This window comes from Nesoenas mayeri, assembly GCF_963082525.1.
Source record: "Nesoenas mayeri genome assembly, chromosome: 24".
Lineage (NCBI taxonomy): Eukaryota > Metazoa > Chordata > Aves > Columbiformes > Columbidae > Nesoenas > Nesoenas mayeri.
The window spans coordinates 2,425,623-2,442,235 of record NC_137546.1 but is presented as its reverse complement, the minus strand read 5'-3'; the positions used below and the strand labels follow the sequence as shown (position 1 = coordinate 2,442,235).

General features: G+C 51.7%; 1 protein-coding gene across 1 annotated transcript in view; it reads left to right on the top strand.

Annotated features, from left to right (window-relative positions):
• The window catches only part of AGRN (agrin), a gene marked incomplete at both ends in the record, with an annotated part of 91,083 nt that overhangs the window by 23,399 nt on the left and 51,071 nt on the right, over nucleotides 1-16,613 (top strand). Inside the window, one exon of the mRNA XM_080358809.1 lies at nucleotides 10,870-10,890. Within this exon, the coding sequence (XP_080214935.1) occupies nucleotides 10,870-10,890 (21 nt within the window). The remainder of the gene's footprint in view (nucleotides 1-10,869; nucleotides 10,891-16,613) is intronic.

Here is a 16,613-nt window from a genome sequence, read left to right as displayed (position 1 = left end):
TTGCCTCAGATTAAAGGCTTTCCCTTCACAGTAAATCTTGCACGTCTTACATCTTAACGTGTTACATTCTTTGCCCTGGAATGTATGATAAATGATCCCTGGTTTACAGGAATCACGTCTGCGTAAGGCGTGGGAGATTTGGGTGTCACGCTGGATGCTGCTCCTAACTGGGGTGGGAACCCATTGGCTTCGCTACATGGGCGTTTTGGTCAATGGGATGAGCAAAGACCCAGCTGGGGAAGCTGCGTGGTGAGGCTGTGGGGTCTGCACAGCTCTTAATACCCATAAGAGACAGATAATCGGCTCTGCCGGCTCATTTGAACCGCATCTTAACTTGCGTGTGCGTTTTGGGGGTTCAGTGGTTGTTCCAAACCAATCCTAGTGCTGGCTCTGCAGCTGCAGCTAATGGCAGTTTAGCACTGGTTAACAGCCTTGCAGTTCAGACAGATGGTCTGACCACGCTATGGGGGTGTCAAAATACAGGAATAATTGTTTATAGGCAGAAAGCTGCCTACGTGGCAATCAACATCCAAAATTGGTTGGAATTCGCTCAAAAGGAGCCTGTGCCCTCAATCAATAAAGGATGTGTGCAGCGGGCTCTCTACCTTAAAGTCAGAGCAGCTTAAAGACAAGAGGATTTTGGGGCTGCATTGGGGAGAGATGTCACCTGGAGTCATGGGACAAGTGATGTGACCTGACCAGGCTGGTGGGTGCTGTCCCAAGACAACACTCCTGGGAAACAAGTGCTTAGAGGGCAAGGTGCTTTATCATTTCTTCTGCCCTTCTAAAGGCGTGATGGAGTATGGATCCCCGCTTCACGGTGTGGATTTTGGGGTTGTCCTATGCAGGGAGAAGAGCTGGACTCCATGGTCCTTGTGGGGACTCATGTGCCATATGGAGGGTCCCAGGCTGGTGGCAGGTGAAGAGCAGAGGTGGCCGCGGGATTGCGGTCCCCCCGCCTTGGCGCGGAGGAGCGGGGCACATTCCTCTGCCCTGACTTCAAAGCTTGTTGCTGCGTATACAGAGCCCAGCAGCCTTGGCAACCCTCGCTGGCGGGAGCCTTGGCAGCAGCTGTTTTGCTGCTGTTCCCCTGCTCTGCCGGGCTCTCGCTGCCCTTTTGGCCTCATGGCTTTGGGAGGGATGCCCAGGAGCCAGGGTATGTGCAGTGGGTATGTGGCTCCGCTTTCCCCTGCCCTGCTGCTCCCAAACCCCTGCCAGGCGGTTTATATCGGTATTTTTTTCTACCTGTTCTCTGTACTGTCCACCGTGCTGATCTTAAAGGGGATTTTAGAGCACCTCAAACTTGCATTTCAGTCTCAGCATCCTCTTGGACAGGTATCTTATTCACCAAGGAGGGAAAGCTGCAAGAATGGCACCTCAGCTTAGGACCTGATGTTAAAATGGAGTGAAAGGCTCAATCCATCTACCAGCCCCATTGTAAGAGATTTCTTCCTCACATTTAGCCTGAATCCCCTCTCCTTTAGTTTATATTCTCCATGGCCAGGAGCAGGGCAGAGCAGAGTTCACTCTGGTCTGACCCACTGGTTTTGCTTTGGTTTTTGTTGGTTTGGTGTGGTTTGGGTCTTTTTGCATGTGCTGTCCTCTCCCACGTGGATTCTGGATTATTCATCACTAGGTAAGAACAGCGTTTCTCTCCTTTCTTGGCCTGAAAGCGGGGCAGGAGAGGCTGGGGACGCCTTTGGTCTTGACACACAAGAATGTTTTGTGTGATGGGAACTTAGGGCTTCGAGGGGTCAGTGAACGTGTGTGTGGGAGGCGGCTGACTCGGATCAGACAGTTCACACATCTACAAGTTCCCTTGTAGGTGGGCTGGGCCTTTTTTCTCTGTTTAATTTTAAACCTTCTAATTAAAATATATATATATATATATGTATTTATATCTGTATATATATATATATATGTATGTGTATCAATAAATGACATAAATAAATCTTGGCCTTCTCAGCATCCTGCTAGGACCACTAACACTCCGTGGTCACGGAAGAGACCCCTGTTTGTCTTCCTGGCCCTTCTGCAGGTAGAAATGATGCTGAACCTTTCCAGTTCTGCACAATTTCTGCAGGAGAGCATGTTAGAGGAGATGCTGAGAGCTGCAGGACTGAAGCAGAAGGGAGCTGGTACCATTGGATACTGTCAGGCTTTTGCTTTGTGCCACCAGCAGCGAGACGGCTTAGAGAAGTAGCAGGGAGGAAGTTTTTAATGAGGTTTATTTTGTTGGGGCTTTTTTTCCCTATTGCTGGCCCAAAATTTGTTTGCTCGGAGCTCCTGGCTGCTGCCGCTGTAATCCTGCTTTACCTGGCTGTGGAATTTTGTGCCATGCTGTCTCCCAGCCTGTTTCCCTTTGTGCTAATGATCCCATATAATAGCCCTGTTTGCTCACAGCATTTTGCAGCTAGAGACTCTTCTTCAGCCTGGCATCTGTCTCTTGGATTTTGCTGCAGTACATAATGTACCTGGAAAGGACTATAAATTTGTTATGATTTGCCACTCCTGGTCCAGAAGATGCTGTGGTAGTGGGAGATGTCCTGCTGGGTGCATGGAAAAATTAATGCTCTGTGCTAGTATTGCTGCTGGGAGGGGTTTTTTTTAGCATATGTCTGTTCTGAAGTGCTTGCTTGTTCCTTTACCAAGAGGAGAAAAGGGTCAGCTATTGCTTGAAAGGAAAGTGTGAGATTAATGGTCGGTGCAAGTACAGTATTCTCACTCCCTGATAACTTCTGGAAACAAAACACACATGGGTTTGACCTGCGCAAAGATCAATCGGGTTTATAGAGGCTGTTTGAAACCTTCAGGGTCAGTTGGTCAAGTGGGGTAAATTAGGAGACCTCTGCCGAAGGTTATAACACTTAATTGGTAACAGTGCCTCCAGTCTGGTGCTGTGATTTAATGGGAAACCTGGGCTCTGGAGCCCAGTCGTGCTGGGAGAGCAACCAGCAGCTCCCGAGGGTGCAGAAAAGCCCAATAAGGTTTAATACCCGCAGCATCATTTTAAGAGCACTAACACCAGCTTTAGCCTTTCATTTTTTCTCCTGGTCTCGGCTGTTTTCCTTGTGTGCATTCAATTATCTGGTGGCCTAACTAAGGGCCACCTCTCCTGCATTGCAGATGCTCTTGAGAAGGCACATTTTGGCTGGGGTCTACTGGGACTGGAGGAGCAGTGGGGAAGTGGTGGAGCTGAAATGGGTTGAAATCAGGACGGTAAATGCAGGATTTGTGCTGGAAGCGGGTGGGACTGGGATTAGCAGGCTGATGATGGGGAGCAGTGAAGGATGTTATTGCAGGGTCTCCATTAAACAATTAAAAGGGTTTGGGTTTTTTTTAGCCAGAGAGAACGGAGTTAAATAGTGTGAACAGAGGCAGCTGCTTGTGCTCTCTGCCCTACATGAGACTCTGGCAATGACAATTCTCCGAAGGGAAAGAGAATGAATTTTAATGAAATCTTGAAAGACTTTAAATTTTCATGTTAATTTCAATTATTCAGGACAGTCGAAAAGCAACTTTAAAGCTTCATAAAAAGAACGGAAAATAAGAGGCCATTTTTTTCCCCCCACCCGATTAATTGATTTGCATTTTGTACCATTGCAGTGAAACATGGACATTTTAAAGACGCTGGTGTTGATTATTGCATCTGACAGCGGTGCTGAGGAGGATACTTGGAAATGACTTATGTATTGCCTGGGGCATGGTGGAGGTACCAAAAGAGCGTGGTGGAGCACTTGTCAAGGGCATGGGGGGGTCAGTATCCATCTTGGGCAGCAGGTCCCTTCCAACCCAAACCATTCTGTGATTCTATGACACACAGCCGGCTCCCGGTGCGGATTGTGCCCGTTCTCTGCCACTCAGAGCATCCTCGATTCCCACTGACTCTGGCAGCATCCTTGGCTCTCAGCTCTTGTAGGGGGGATGCTCCGCATCTGCTGGTACCCGAGGGTTGCACATTTTGCTCACTTGAACAAGGCGCTTCCTTCTATCTTGGCCCCGTGGTCTTTCTCGCTAAACCCCGGGCATCTGTCCGCATTTCGGTTTCGGCTCCCCAGCAGGCTGATGCCTTGCCTCCCTTCGAGGGTGCCCCACGGGTGCAGAGGGGCTCCGTAGCACAAACACGTCTTTGATTCCCTGCTGCTGAGAGCTGCCAGGCCTGGCTCTCTTCCCAGAAAGCAGCACTGGGTTTAGAACATAAGCAGCTATTGTCTTAGGGCCTGGAGACTGCGATCTGAGCTCTGCTGGCGTTGGGAGGGGAGAGGGGATGCCACATGCTGAAGGGACTTGGGAAAGGAGCCCAAGGAGAAGGGGAGATTTGCAGGGTCTCAATTATGCTCCTCTCACCAAAAATAATGCGGGTGTCTGCTCCTCCTTTGACACTCGAATGGCTCTTCCACTCTCTTACAGTTAGTTTGTGTCTGGCAAAGACTGAGTCCTTTGTCTGGAGAGGGATATGCGGGGGAAGAGTGGTCCTTGAGTCACGGTCTGCTCTGGGGAGTGTCACCCTGCTGGGTCTGGGGTCCCTCCTGCACCCCTGTTGTCAGGACAGGGACGTTGCTTAGAGCACAGACTCACCCATCGCTCTCTAGAAAGCGGATTTTTAGCAATAATTTTTTGACACTGAGGGTGGTGAGAGCCTGGCCCAGGTTGGCCAGAGAGGTGGTGGATGAACCATCCCTGGAGACATCCCAGGCCAGGCTGGATGGGGCTCTGAGCAACCTGAGCTGGTGCAGATGTCCCTGCTCATGGCAGGGGTGGTCAGAGCTGGTGCAGAATGGTGAAGATCGTTGGCTAGAAATTAGAGATTCCATCTGTGATTTTATTTGAAGAAGTTAAAATTCAGCAGAAGAAGAAAGGGGGGGTTAAGAAAATGACTGGGAGGTGCGTTGGCACCTGATGTGGGGAACTTGTGCAACGTGGAGAAAATAGTGATCCTCGATGTCTGAGGGTCTTGGGTCCCATCCAGCCCCTGAGGCGGCTCATGGTTATTCTGCCTTGGTTTGGGTCTCGCTTTTCCAGGGAACAGAAACAGCTCTGCAGTTTTGTGTAAGGACCTGACTGACCTGGTTTTATTTGTGGCTTTGATTTGTTCTGTTTCCCTGTAATCCAAGGAAAAAAATCACTCCATAGGTAAAATGATGAGAGGGAATGGCTGGGGAGCTGAATCCCTGACAGACCCTCGAGTCGTGGGGAAGGAGACGAGTTTCTGGAGGGTCTCGTGTCTCGTTTTCCCCCTTACAAAAGCAGGGAGGGTGCAAGGGAGCTAATCATGAGGTTATTTCACGAATCATTTGGCTGTGGTGAGCCACGTGCAGGGAAGACGTTTGAGATGCTCAGTTTTTTCAGCTTAATCTGCCCAAGTGGTGAATCCTCTGCCACTCACAGCCAGCCCAGCCTGAATAAACTTTCCCTGGCTTCAATAGAAATGTTAGTGTAGTCGAGACTCTGCCCTCTGGGTTATTTTTTCTAGTTTTCCTCCCACCCAACCAGCGCCATCCTGGTACCCAACCCACAGCAGCTTCTTAAAAGCGTGTTTGGTGGTGGCACGGAGGGGAAACCTCAAATCCTTGCAAAGCAATTACTGCTAATGAGACGCTTCCTACACATCTGGTTTCAATTCTGGCTGCATTTTGGGGACGGTTCTTCCGAGGTTGGGGAAAAATCCCTGCCTCCCCTTCACCCTTCAGCAGCACCCGGGGTGGCAGCTGGGCTGCTCGTTAGCACCCATCTCGTTAGCACCCATCTGGCCACACCAAAACAATTAGCACCAAAAAATCCCTCCTCTCCAGGGAGAGTGAGTTGCAGCAGCAGCAATTATTGGGTGCTGATCACATGCCAATTGATTGATATGTTTTTGAGAGCCAGTGTAATGTGCTTAATTAGTGTGTAATTTCCAAGAGCGGAGACGGCTGGATGCCCCAGACTTAAGGAAAAGTCTCAATTAAGTGCCAGCAGCAAAGAAAATGGAGAAAAATTTTATTTTAATTTTATTTAGTGTGTGATTGCTTGGGTTTAATTTCTTTTTGTAGGGATTTAATGTTAAATTGATGGAAATTCTCGCTTTTCTGACTTTTCCCAGGCTCTTGTCTCCATCTGTGTCTGGGAGGCAAGTACCTGTGTGCCCTTGGCTTCCAGTTGGTCCTTGGTGCGCAGCCCCTGAGCTCTTCCAGACGTCCCACACTGGTCTTACACACATTAGATAAACCCGAGCCACGGGGCTTCATCTCCCATTTCTGCCCATTGAGATCAGGTCTTTGTTTGAATGCAGATTTGTGTGGATTCCGGGCCCCTCCGGCTGCTGGTTTTGGCAGCCGAGCGCGGTGCTATCTCAGCGCAGAGCGTGGCCGTGGAGCGGGGTGCGGAGAAAAGCGTTCGGGAGGGTCGGGGAGAGGGGGCTTTCAGGAAATGTGTGTGTTGCTTTTGTGCGCCGAGCAGCGGGAAGGTGGCGTGGGAAACCCTCGCCTGGTTTCCTTGGGAATGAGACAGTTCAACCTGGATCTCGCTGGCTGGTTTATTGGGGTGATGGCACAGAAAACACCGTGCGGTTTGGTTCCTGGGGTCCACCAGGGATCCCACCTGGCTCTTTGCTGTCCACTTCTGGTTCTGCAGGTGGTCCAGCATAGTTGCACCATCATCTGGCTGATGTAGGGGGTGCAGGTGGACAATATTCACCCCATTCCCTTCCCTGGCACGCAGTGGGCTCCTTCTTTAAGGAAAACTTGCAGATTAGACCCCCTTCCATGCTTAGTGCCTTGGGGTTGAACCCTTATTTGATTCATAGTTTTTCTGCAAAGGCAACTCAAGGGTTTCCTTTTCAAGTTGGGATCTCCAAGGAGAGGTTGTTTTTTTCCCAGAGAACAGCTTGCTTTGGTGAGTTCTTCTGACCCAAGCTGCTGGGAAATGGTCTGCGTTGGTCCAAGCATCTCAGGAACTGAGCTGTTAAACAGGAGATGATAGTTCTGGCCTTGCAACAGCTGGCTTGGGTGACTTGGGTCCAAGTCGCATGTGGCTTCTCGGAAGTAGCACTTTTCATGACATAGCGGCTCAAAAAAAATGGCTAAAAAAGCGTGTACTGGGTGCTCAGAGAGGTCGATCTGCTTTATCCCCAGGTGTAGCACAAGCACCAGCACCCTACTTTGCATTGCTGCTGTGCAAACTCAAGTGCATTCCCCTGCTCCCACTGTGTTTCTGTCCAGGAAAACTCTCTGCAGTCAAGTGTCTGACCTTGGAACAGAGCCTCCCGCTCTCCTTTCTTTTTTGTTTTATTTAAAATATAGTAAAATAAACTTATTTTCCCCTTCTTGATGTTAACAGCTGCTTCATTGAGCGGCAGCACGATGAAAGGGGGGCGAAAATCAAAGCCCAGGGAAATTTGCTGGAGTTGAAAAGCGGGTCAGGCTCTGGGGTTACTCATCTCAATTGCACTTTTGTTCTCAAAACGAGAGGGAGAACGTGTGCACCCCACCAGACTGGTGCGACCTCCCGAGCCTTGGGAAGAAGGGGCTGGGAATGGGAGCTCAGCAGGTCGGGGTGCGTGGGAGGGTGCTGGGTCTGCAGCCGGGGGGGTTTGGCGATGGAGCCGCGTTCCGTGGGTGGCTGGTGCTCAGCAGACAGGATCTGGGCTGCCTTCTCCTCCATGAGTCACAAGTGACTTCTGGCTCCACGGGGTCAAGTGTTCAGTCTTGCTGTGACAACGTCAGCCTGAGTGGGTGCATCGCAAGTCCCTTAACCCTTCTGGGATGCTGTCCCACCATAAACTAGAGCCAGCAGCACTCACAGGGACACTGTTCTCCACCCAGCCCTCATCCCATGTTGTTCTGCAGTCAGATGGGATTTGGGCTTGGAGCAGCACTCGCATCTCTTGCCCTGATGCTACAAAGCTGAAATTCCCATTTCTCGAGGGCTGCAGCACTGACTGTGGGCGTCTTGGCCAGGCAACTTCAACTTCTCTTTATCTTCCTCCTCCTGGTTTTCCTTTTCAGCTGCTGTTTTGATCCCAATGTACATCAGGTTTTGGTGTCTGTATGTCAAAGCTTCAGTCTCTATCAAGCAGGCAGTGACGCTTTATTACCCAGCACAAAGTCGCAGCTGGACCCTGCGGGTCTCCACACCCCGTTTGCACCTCCCTGCAGGGATCCCTTAAAGAAAAGGTCCTGCTTTGGGAATGCTATGCTTCTGCATGTGAGAATGAGGTCTTTGCTTCCAGCTCACCCTCTGCTCTGTGCACAAAATACCTCTGCCACAGTTTTTCTCTCCATGGCCTTGGGCATGTCACTTATCCTGCGCACATTAGTCGATGTGGCGTGACATGATGCTCTGCTTTGGGGCTCCCAGGGGTGTGTTCCAGGGGTGCCAGGTTTGTGCCACTTGTGCCAACAGCCGAAGGACCCACCTGCTGCGGAGCAGTTGGGTGAGAGGTGCTGTGTGTGTAGTAAATGGTGTGTGACCGAGCGCTGTGCCAGGGACACTGGCTCACTGCCACCATCCCCGAGGGGACCGCGCTGAGCTGGGTGAGCTGCCTCACACCCGCACAGCACAGACGGGGACCTGAGGTTTCCCCTGCTCAACAGGGACGTCCTCCAAAATACACAACCCCTCATGACTGTCTGTGCGGGAACTGTCTGTGTCCCACACTGGCATTCACATCCTTTCCTTGGTGAGGGATAGTGATGGAGTCAAACCCCAGCCAAGCACCCCTCGTTGTACCTGAACACCCCAGGAAAAGCCCCTGATCCCTCCCTGCACACTAGGAGTATAAAAGTCTATGCCTCTGCTTCAAACACAACCCCAGACCATGCTGTCCAGGGGCCCAGAAGAGCCATCTCTTCTGCCAGGTAACAAAAGGATGTGATGAAGATAGCGCAATATGCTTCATTTTATTTTGGAGGCTTCAGAGCAAAGGGAGGGAGTGCGGGAGCGCTGCAGCCAGACAAATATTTCATCTGCACCAGAGCTGGCCATGGGGTCTTGGCTTTCACTTCTGTTTTTCTTCCTCTTTTTATAAATTAAAATCCCAAAATAACTGCGCTGCTCTGGGATATTTTTAAGCTGTTTTTTCCCCTTTTCCTTTCTTCTCCACATCTCCCAACAGCTCATAGTGGAGAGGGCTCCTGGTTGCCAATGGAGAAGGCTGCACGTCACTTCCTTGGCATGGGGCCGTCTCCAGCCCTCAATACTCACTTTGTTTTTTTCCCCCTTGTAGTCTGGGTGAGCTGTCGGGACTCTTCACAGTGTCACATTACCCGTGTCCCACAGCCTGTTGTGAGAGCTGCTGCTAATGTGACGTGCGGAGCATGGGGGAGGCAGCCTGGGTACCGGGGCAGCAGGTGATGCTCTGCGTTCCAGCTGCATCCTTGTCTTCCTCCTTCTCCATTTCCTCTGCTATATCTCCCTGGGAAGTCGCCCACTCCATCCCCTGCATCCCACCCGTCTGGCCGTGCTTTCCTTGAGGCTCTGTGTCCATTTTCTTTCAGCAGCTTTTGACAGTCCAGCCTTAGGAAAGCACATAAGAAGCACCACGTACTCCAAATTCCATCCTGCTATTAACTATCTATTTAATTATCTGGTGTGTGGAATGCTGGACCAGAGAGCCCAGAGGTCCCTTCACCAACACATCTCATGGTTCCCCAGACCACGTTACTAGAAGGGAACCTGGTGTTTGAAGTGCCTCTCCATGCAGAGGACAAAAACTCCCAATCCTGAACGAATGACAGAAAATAGCTGTGATGGTGTTGTTCGCTAAGGTTGATCCACAGCATGATGAAGTAGCTTTTTTATAATCAGTTGTGGTCCTGTGAGGAGGCAGAGTGCTATGGGTGGGATAGAAAAGAGAGGTTAAGAGCTGCATTTGACACTAGGAGGGACACAGACCCGGCTGAGAGCACAGCTCCTTTTTCCATAGGCATCCAGAACAGATGCTATAATGGTTACAGGACTTCTACGCTGCCATAGGTTGCTCGCGGATAAATAAGCTGTGCTCAATAACAACTATTAAAATGCTCAGCTGTTTAACTGTTAACCTCCTCTTTCATCATATGTGTTGGGGACCTTGTTTTCAGCTTGTGCTCTGGTTTCCTACATTCCAAAAGTGGTTCTGGCCCAGGTGATGCATTTGGATAGGAAGTCTTGAGCTGCAGTGGGAAAGGATGAACCTCTTTGAGTCAAATGGGAAATACCTGGTTCTTGGTAGGCTGTGCTGGGAATGTGGCATGGCTCACTTCCAAACTGTGAGTGTGGTCTCAGAAAATCACCTATTGACAAGACCACCCCTGAAGTTTAACAGTTAATGCATCTTGGCTTCCAAGTCTTTGGCTGCACTTGTTATTATATATTTTCCAGGATCTCCTGTAGCCATCCTTGTAAGGAAAGAGTTTAGACCACTCTGAGGATCAAATCAACTGTGGTATCTAATCCAGTGTGTGTGTGTGTTGTGTGGCTGATAGCTGTCAGTGCTGAGATGTTCTTGATGGGGTTTTTGCTGTTGTTTGCACGTATTTAGTGTTCTGGTTCTGAGGGTCTCTGTGTGTGATTTGGGCTGTTGCAGTGTACAATATCATCAGTAACTTCAGGCTTCTGTAGTTTTCTGGATATCTGCAGGTTTGGGAGCTCGTTGTGCCATGAAAACATGTTTAAATCAATGGCTTAGAAGGCCACCAACCTGGCCACGATCTTCTGGGGCGATTTGGGAGTCAGTGCCTGGAAATTGCTGGCAGAGATGGCTGGAAGCTGCCCAAGGTGGTGTCGATAACGGAGCATTGGAGGAGGGGGTCTGGGGGAGGGCAGGGAATCTTTGGGTTAGCTGCCTGTTTTCTTGTTTCTAACTTTTGTTCTCTCCTTTCTCTCCTCTCCCTCCCCTGCTTTCTAAAGAACATAGGAAGCTTCTTGCTGGTAAGTGGTGGTGTGTCATGCAAAAAAACCAAACCAACCATTTTTTCCATCCACCATCAGACTCGCTGGCTAGTCCGTGTCATTCTTCCATCCACCCGGGATGTGCTGGAGCAATAGAAACCTCTTGGAGGTGGGTACCAGCACACCCATCCCCTTGGCCTCTTGGCTGCAGAGTGTGTGCTCACCTCCAAGAGAGCTATTGCATTTAGATCACAGTTTGAAGAACCGCTCTCGCCTCTGCCTCCTCGTTCCCCAGCCTGACATTGTTGCCTGGGATCAATTGGGTTGTTCTTGTCCTTGCACGAAGTGACAGCTGCTGTGTCACCAAGCCCCGGAGTGCTGTGGGTGCCAAACTGTGATCTAAGGACACTTGTCACCTAGTGCTTGTCTCATGTCCCACTCCATCCTCAGCCTCTCACCTTCACCAGCTACCTGGGGAGGGTGGGGGGGAGTCCCAGCTCATACTGGAAATAAAACGGATGGGTTGACTTGTTAACCTGGCCGGGGGGGCGGGTTGTGGCATTACCTGATGTAATTAATGAACGAGAGCACAGGCTCCTGGCTGAGCTGTGGGGCGAACATGCCACAGCCAATTCTTCTGGGCATCTTTCTAGCAGAACCAAGTGAAATATGGGCACAGGTCAAAGTCCCCAAGGTGTCCCTGCCCTTCTGGTCCCCTCGCCTGCCCTGCGCCCTGTCAGCAGTGCCTCATCTCTTCTTCAGCTGTTGTCTGCATGGACAGTTGTTTTAAGCAGTGAATCCCAGTCATTAGAACAAACCACGTGCATATCCCGACTGAAGAGAACAGCCCGGAGCGGGCGAGGGTGTACGTGGCTGCGGGCTGGCTGGGTGCCCACATCCCTGTCATCCCCAGCGCTGGGAATCCCGGCATCCCCGTGGCCAGATCCTTTGTTCGGTGGCTGTGGATGTGGAGCATATGTAAGGAAGGCGTTTTGCATGTGGTTGGGGCTGGCGGTTAATCTCGTGCTTTCCCCCACGTGCACAAACCTTTGTGCACATCCACAGTGGCTCAGGCTGGAGGACACGGGACAAATGTGGCATCTCCCTGTGCAGCCACCCTGCTGGGGCTAAAGGTCCCAGGTCCATGTTTGCCATGGACAGGCAGCTGTTTCCCACTTGTACAGGCAGAACTGGGTGTAGAGGTATCAAAACGCTTCTCTGCACCATGTTTGACTTTGCGGCTGCTCTTCTGCCTGCTCTGTGCTCACCTCTAAACTAAAGGAGGGGAAATTCGGGCTGGACATGAGGAAGAAATTGTTGGCCCTGAGGGCGGTGAGAGCCTGGCCCGGGTTGGGCAGAGAGGTGGTGGATGAACCATCCCTGGAGACATCCCAGGCCAGGCTGGACGGGGCTCTGAGCAACCTGAGCTGGTGCAGATGTCCCTGTTCATGGCAGGGGTGGCACTGGGGGAGCTGGGAAGGTCCCTTCAACACAAACTATTCTATGATCTTAAAACCTTTAGGTTCACTGCTGACCATCATGTGTAGTTGGATAAGCAACTGGCTTTTTGGTTGATGTAGGGTAGGACGGAGCTGCAGCAGCTCAGCTGGGCTTGGTCCAGGCATTGGGTTGGCTGTGTCGAACCCCACTGAACCGAGGAAAAGGGGGGGACACCAGGCCTGCAGCAGCTGGGGCTGGTGAGCTGTGTAAAGCTATTGCTACTGTATTCCTTCCCTGTTCTGTGCTTCTTATTATGTATAATATATAGACTGTATTGTGCAGATCAGGAGGGGTAGGCTGAGGGTTTGCTTGGAAACCTGCCCTTGCTGCAAAGGCGCTGGAGAGGGAACAGAGGGATGTCTTATACAAGTATTATTGAAAGCTGCCCACTCCTGCCCTGGACCCTCTATGGGTCCAGGAGGAGCAGGGAGAGAAGCTCTTCAAGCCAACAGCATCCTCTGCTGGGTAATTCTGCCTCTGCTCAGCCCTGAGATGCATAAACCGAGCTGAGGACATTCTGCTCTTCTCCTGGGCGATGGCTGATGCGGTGCTGGTAACATTGGCACAGAAGCTGCTCCCTGGGGAGCCTCGGCTGGGAGAGGGTGGCAGAGGTTGCCGGGTGGCATTGGCATTCGGCTCCTGCTCTCCAGAGCAGCTCCGGCTGCAGGTTGGCGGGTCCTTTCCGAAATATTGCTCCCAGCGCTCCCTCTACCTGCAGCACTTTGTACAGCTGGCGTGGCAAAGATGCTTCTGCTCTCAGGATGCAGGAACGGCCATTCCTTGGTGGGGCGAGTGGGAACTGAGGTGTGCCAGTGAGGTACCTCTGCTTTCCTGCTCTCTGCACACCTTGTTCTCACTGGCATTATTGTCTTTTCTCACTAGTTGGGCTCTGCTGATGTGTTTTTAGGACTCTCAGGTCTGTATGAGGTTACTGGCAGCACTATAACTCCAGCCAGTGCTGTGTTTTTGGGCAGAGCCAGTATGAGACGTACCCCTGCCCCATTGCCAAAGGATGTCATTTGTTGTCTGGAACCGCTCCGGTGACAGTTGCTTTCTTGGTGGGAAGTTATCCAGAGTGCCAGGAATAGAGGCCACTTTTAGCCCGCTGGGTGTTTGCTCCAGAAATGTGCTGTAGCTTTGTTTCATAATTTGTTTTCCCCTGTTTTTTTTCCTGTTTCCACCCACCTCCATGTTATCATATCCTCGAGGAGCTCTGCAACACCAGCTGATCCTCACGCCCCCTTTGCACATGAACAAGTTTACATGAGCTTGCAAAGCAACTGGTGTGTGTTTGGAAGAGAGTTGGCAGAAGTGATGCCTTACAGCTCAGCCAGCTTAATTAGCACATGGGGAGGCTGAAGGCTTGGATGTTTTTTTCGCTATAAGGGCTGTTGGGCAGTGCAACAGGCTGCCCAGGGCAGTGGTGGAGTCACCATCCCTGGAGGGGTTGAACAGACATGGAGATGAGGTTCTCAGGGACATGGGGTAGTGCCAGAGGTGGGGTAATAGTTGGACTCGATCTTGAGGGTCTTTTCCAACCAAAAAGATTGTATGATTCCCTCTCAGCCACTCCAGTAGTCAGGCAAGGCTCTTGGGCAAACAGTAGCCACAGGATAGTGTAAGTTCAGGACAGCCTGTAGCCCCTGAAGTGCCTCAGGATCTATTTATCCCCCAGTAAAGGAGAGGCTGCCCTCCCTCATCACCCTCATCTTGCTCTAACACCGTCCCCTCCACGCCGGTGGAGATGCGGTGACCCGGCAGCTCAGCTCTGAACCCGCGTTTGGCAGCGCGGACGGGCTGGGACAGCAGCAGGTGGCAGTGCGAGCCTGCCGGAGGAGCCTGGCTGCAGCTCCGGGAGCATCTCCTCTCCGTGCAGCAGGATTGGGGCTGTACCGCGGCACGTACCCCATCCCGCACACCCAGGGGGACAGGCTGAGGGGGTCCCTGTCCCAGCATCGCCCTGGGACGCTCTCTCCAGCCCGGCTGCTGTTCTCAGCATCGCTCCCAAATGCGAGTCCTGCAAGGGGCAGCTGTGCTGACAGCACAGTGGGTTCTCCTGGGAGCCGTGGAGGAGAATCACCTTTGCAAAGGCAGAGGGTGACAGGGCTGCGCAAAGGGGACTTAGCCGGAACAGCGGGGAGCTGTGTGGCTTAGCGCTCAGATGCATCACCCCTGGGTTGCTTTTTCTTTGCTGCGTGTCTGCTTTTGGGCAGCAGTCTTGTCCTTTTATACCTGAACACTGCGCTCTGTGTGCAAACCTTGTTTTATCTTTTTCTTTTTGAAGGAGGGAGGCAGAGAGACTGTAAAGCCCACTCTCCGTTGCATACAGGTGGAAGAGATGCTTTGTGTGATGTCAGGGGGCACATCTGTTAATGGAGGGGCTGTCTTGCAGTTGCAATACAGCATGTGCACAGACCGCCAGCTCCAGAAGCGCTTGTGGTGCCGGAAAAGGGTGACTTGTATTCCCCAGGGTGACACACGTGGCCCGTTGCAATGCTCCACGCTTGGGCATCCCTAAGTGTGTCTGGAAAACAGCCGCATGGTCCAGCGCTGCATGGTAGGAGGGGGCTGCTCAGGACAAAGTCATTAAGTGGGAAAATCCCCCTCTTCAGAGGAGGCAGCCAGACACCCCTTGTCCAGCGCTGCCTGGCACAGCTGTTTATTATGAAGGGTGTGAATTAACGGTGTGAATTAACAGCCCTTTCCACTCCCAGCACACACAGCAACTTCGCTGCCAGGCCGGCCACCCCAGCCCCATCTCCCGCTCCCCCTGTCTCCCATTGATAGGGTTTAAAAGCTCTTTATTTCCAAGCGCTGCTCAGCAGGAGTCAAGCTGGGTCCTGCCAAGTGTTAAATGAAATAATTAAAATACCCACTTTCTCCCCCTCCTGCTCCTTTCTCTGTAATGCTGGTAATTAGCCTGTAAAACTGCAGGAGGGGATGGGGAAGAGAAGATGTGCAAATGCCTTCTGCAGGCTCTCTCCTCCTCCTCCTCCTCTTCCCCCTCCCCCGAGGAAGCACAAAATGGCTCTCTAGGCATTGGGTGCTGTCAGATAAATCCCAATTAGCTCCCTGCCAAACAGGATTAGCGAGAAGGGAGCCAGGTGGGGAATCAGCTTGGCAACAGCAGGAGCTGGGGGCTTCTGTGAGGTCTCTAGCTTGGCGAGGAGGGACAGATTGACAGCTGTCAGTTAGATCCCAAAGTAGCACTGAGGTTTTTTTTGGTGTCGCAGGCTGGTATCTGGTAGGCAGAAATGTGAAGGCAATGAAAACGGTGTCTCCTGCTGGTGTTATCTCTTCCCAAGTAACTGGTGCCTCAGGGGTGCGGGAAACCACAAGATGCTTGTGAACCTCCCAAATTGGAGGTCAGTGCAGGGATGCAGGACATGGGCTGTGCTGCTCCCAGCGCTGATGGTGCTGAGAGGTGGAGAACGTGTCTCTTGCTTCAGAAGCAAGAGGATGAACCCACCCTCCTGCCAGGCTGAGCACAGCCAGCTGCACCCAGCCCCTTCTGCCCGTCTGCTGCTTTTTGGCAGCAGCTGTGACATCCTCACTGTGAAAGCCCCGAAATAAACCCATTAATGGCACCAGGCTTTAAACTGGCTGGTGACCACACGGAGGCCTTAATGCATCGAACATTTTCATTTAGAAAACGGGGCAGCGGGGAATACGGATGAGCTCAAAGATAATGTTTTCTTGCCTTGGAGCAGCAGCTGTGTCTGAGGATGTTAAATTGGCCCCATGTCCCCTGTCCCTCCCTCTCCTTTCCTGGCAGATCTGGTGACTTTCTGCCTCTTGCTCCCTGCTGAGGCTGGCTCTCCTCCGAGCACCTGCAGCTGCAACCAAGCTGCTTCCAGCCCAAGGAGGAGGAGAAAAGGGAGAAGTGCTGTTCGTGTTGCTTAGAGCAGAGATGATGAGTGGTGGATGGACCAGCGCAAATGGCCCTTCTGATTATAAAGACCCACAAGGGGCAAAGGCACAAGTGTTTTGTCTCTCCCAAGAGGGTGATGAGCTGATCTGCCCATGCTGGAGTTGAACCAGCCTCCTCCAGGACGCAAAGGCTGTTCAGATCCCAGGCGGTGCTGCCCCTAGAAGTGGCCCCCAAAATGCTGCAGGGGACAGAGTCCTCGCAGACCTGGGAAGAAAGGGAGAACTGTGTGGTTGCTGATTTGCATGTGTAAACATGCACACAGGAGGATGCAAATGTCCTTGCTTCCCTTTGGGGATTTTTTTCCTCTTTCTTTATGCGAAGGCAAGGCTTT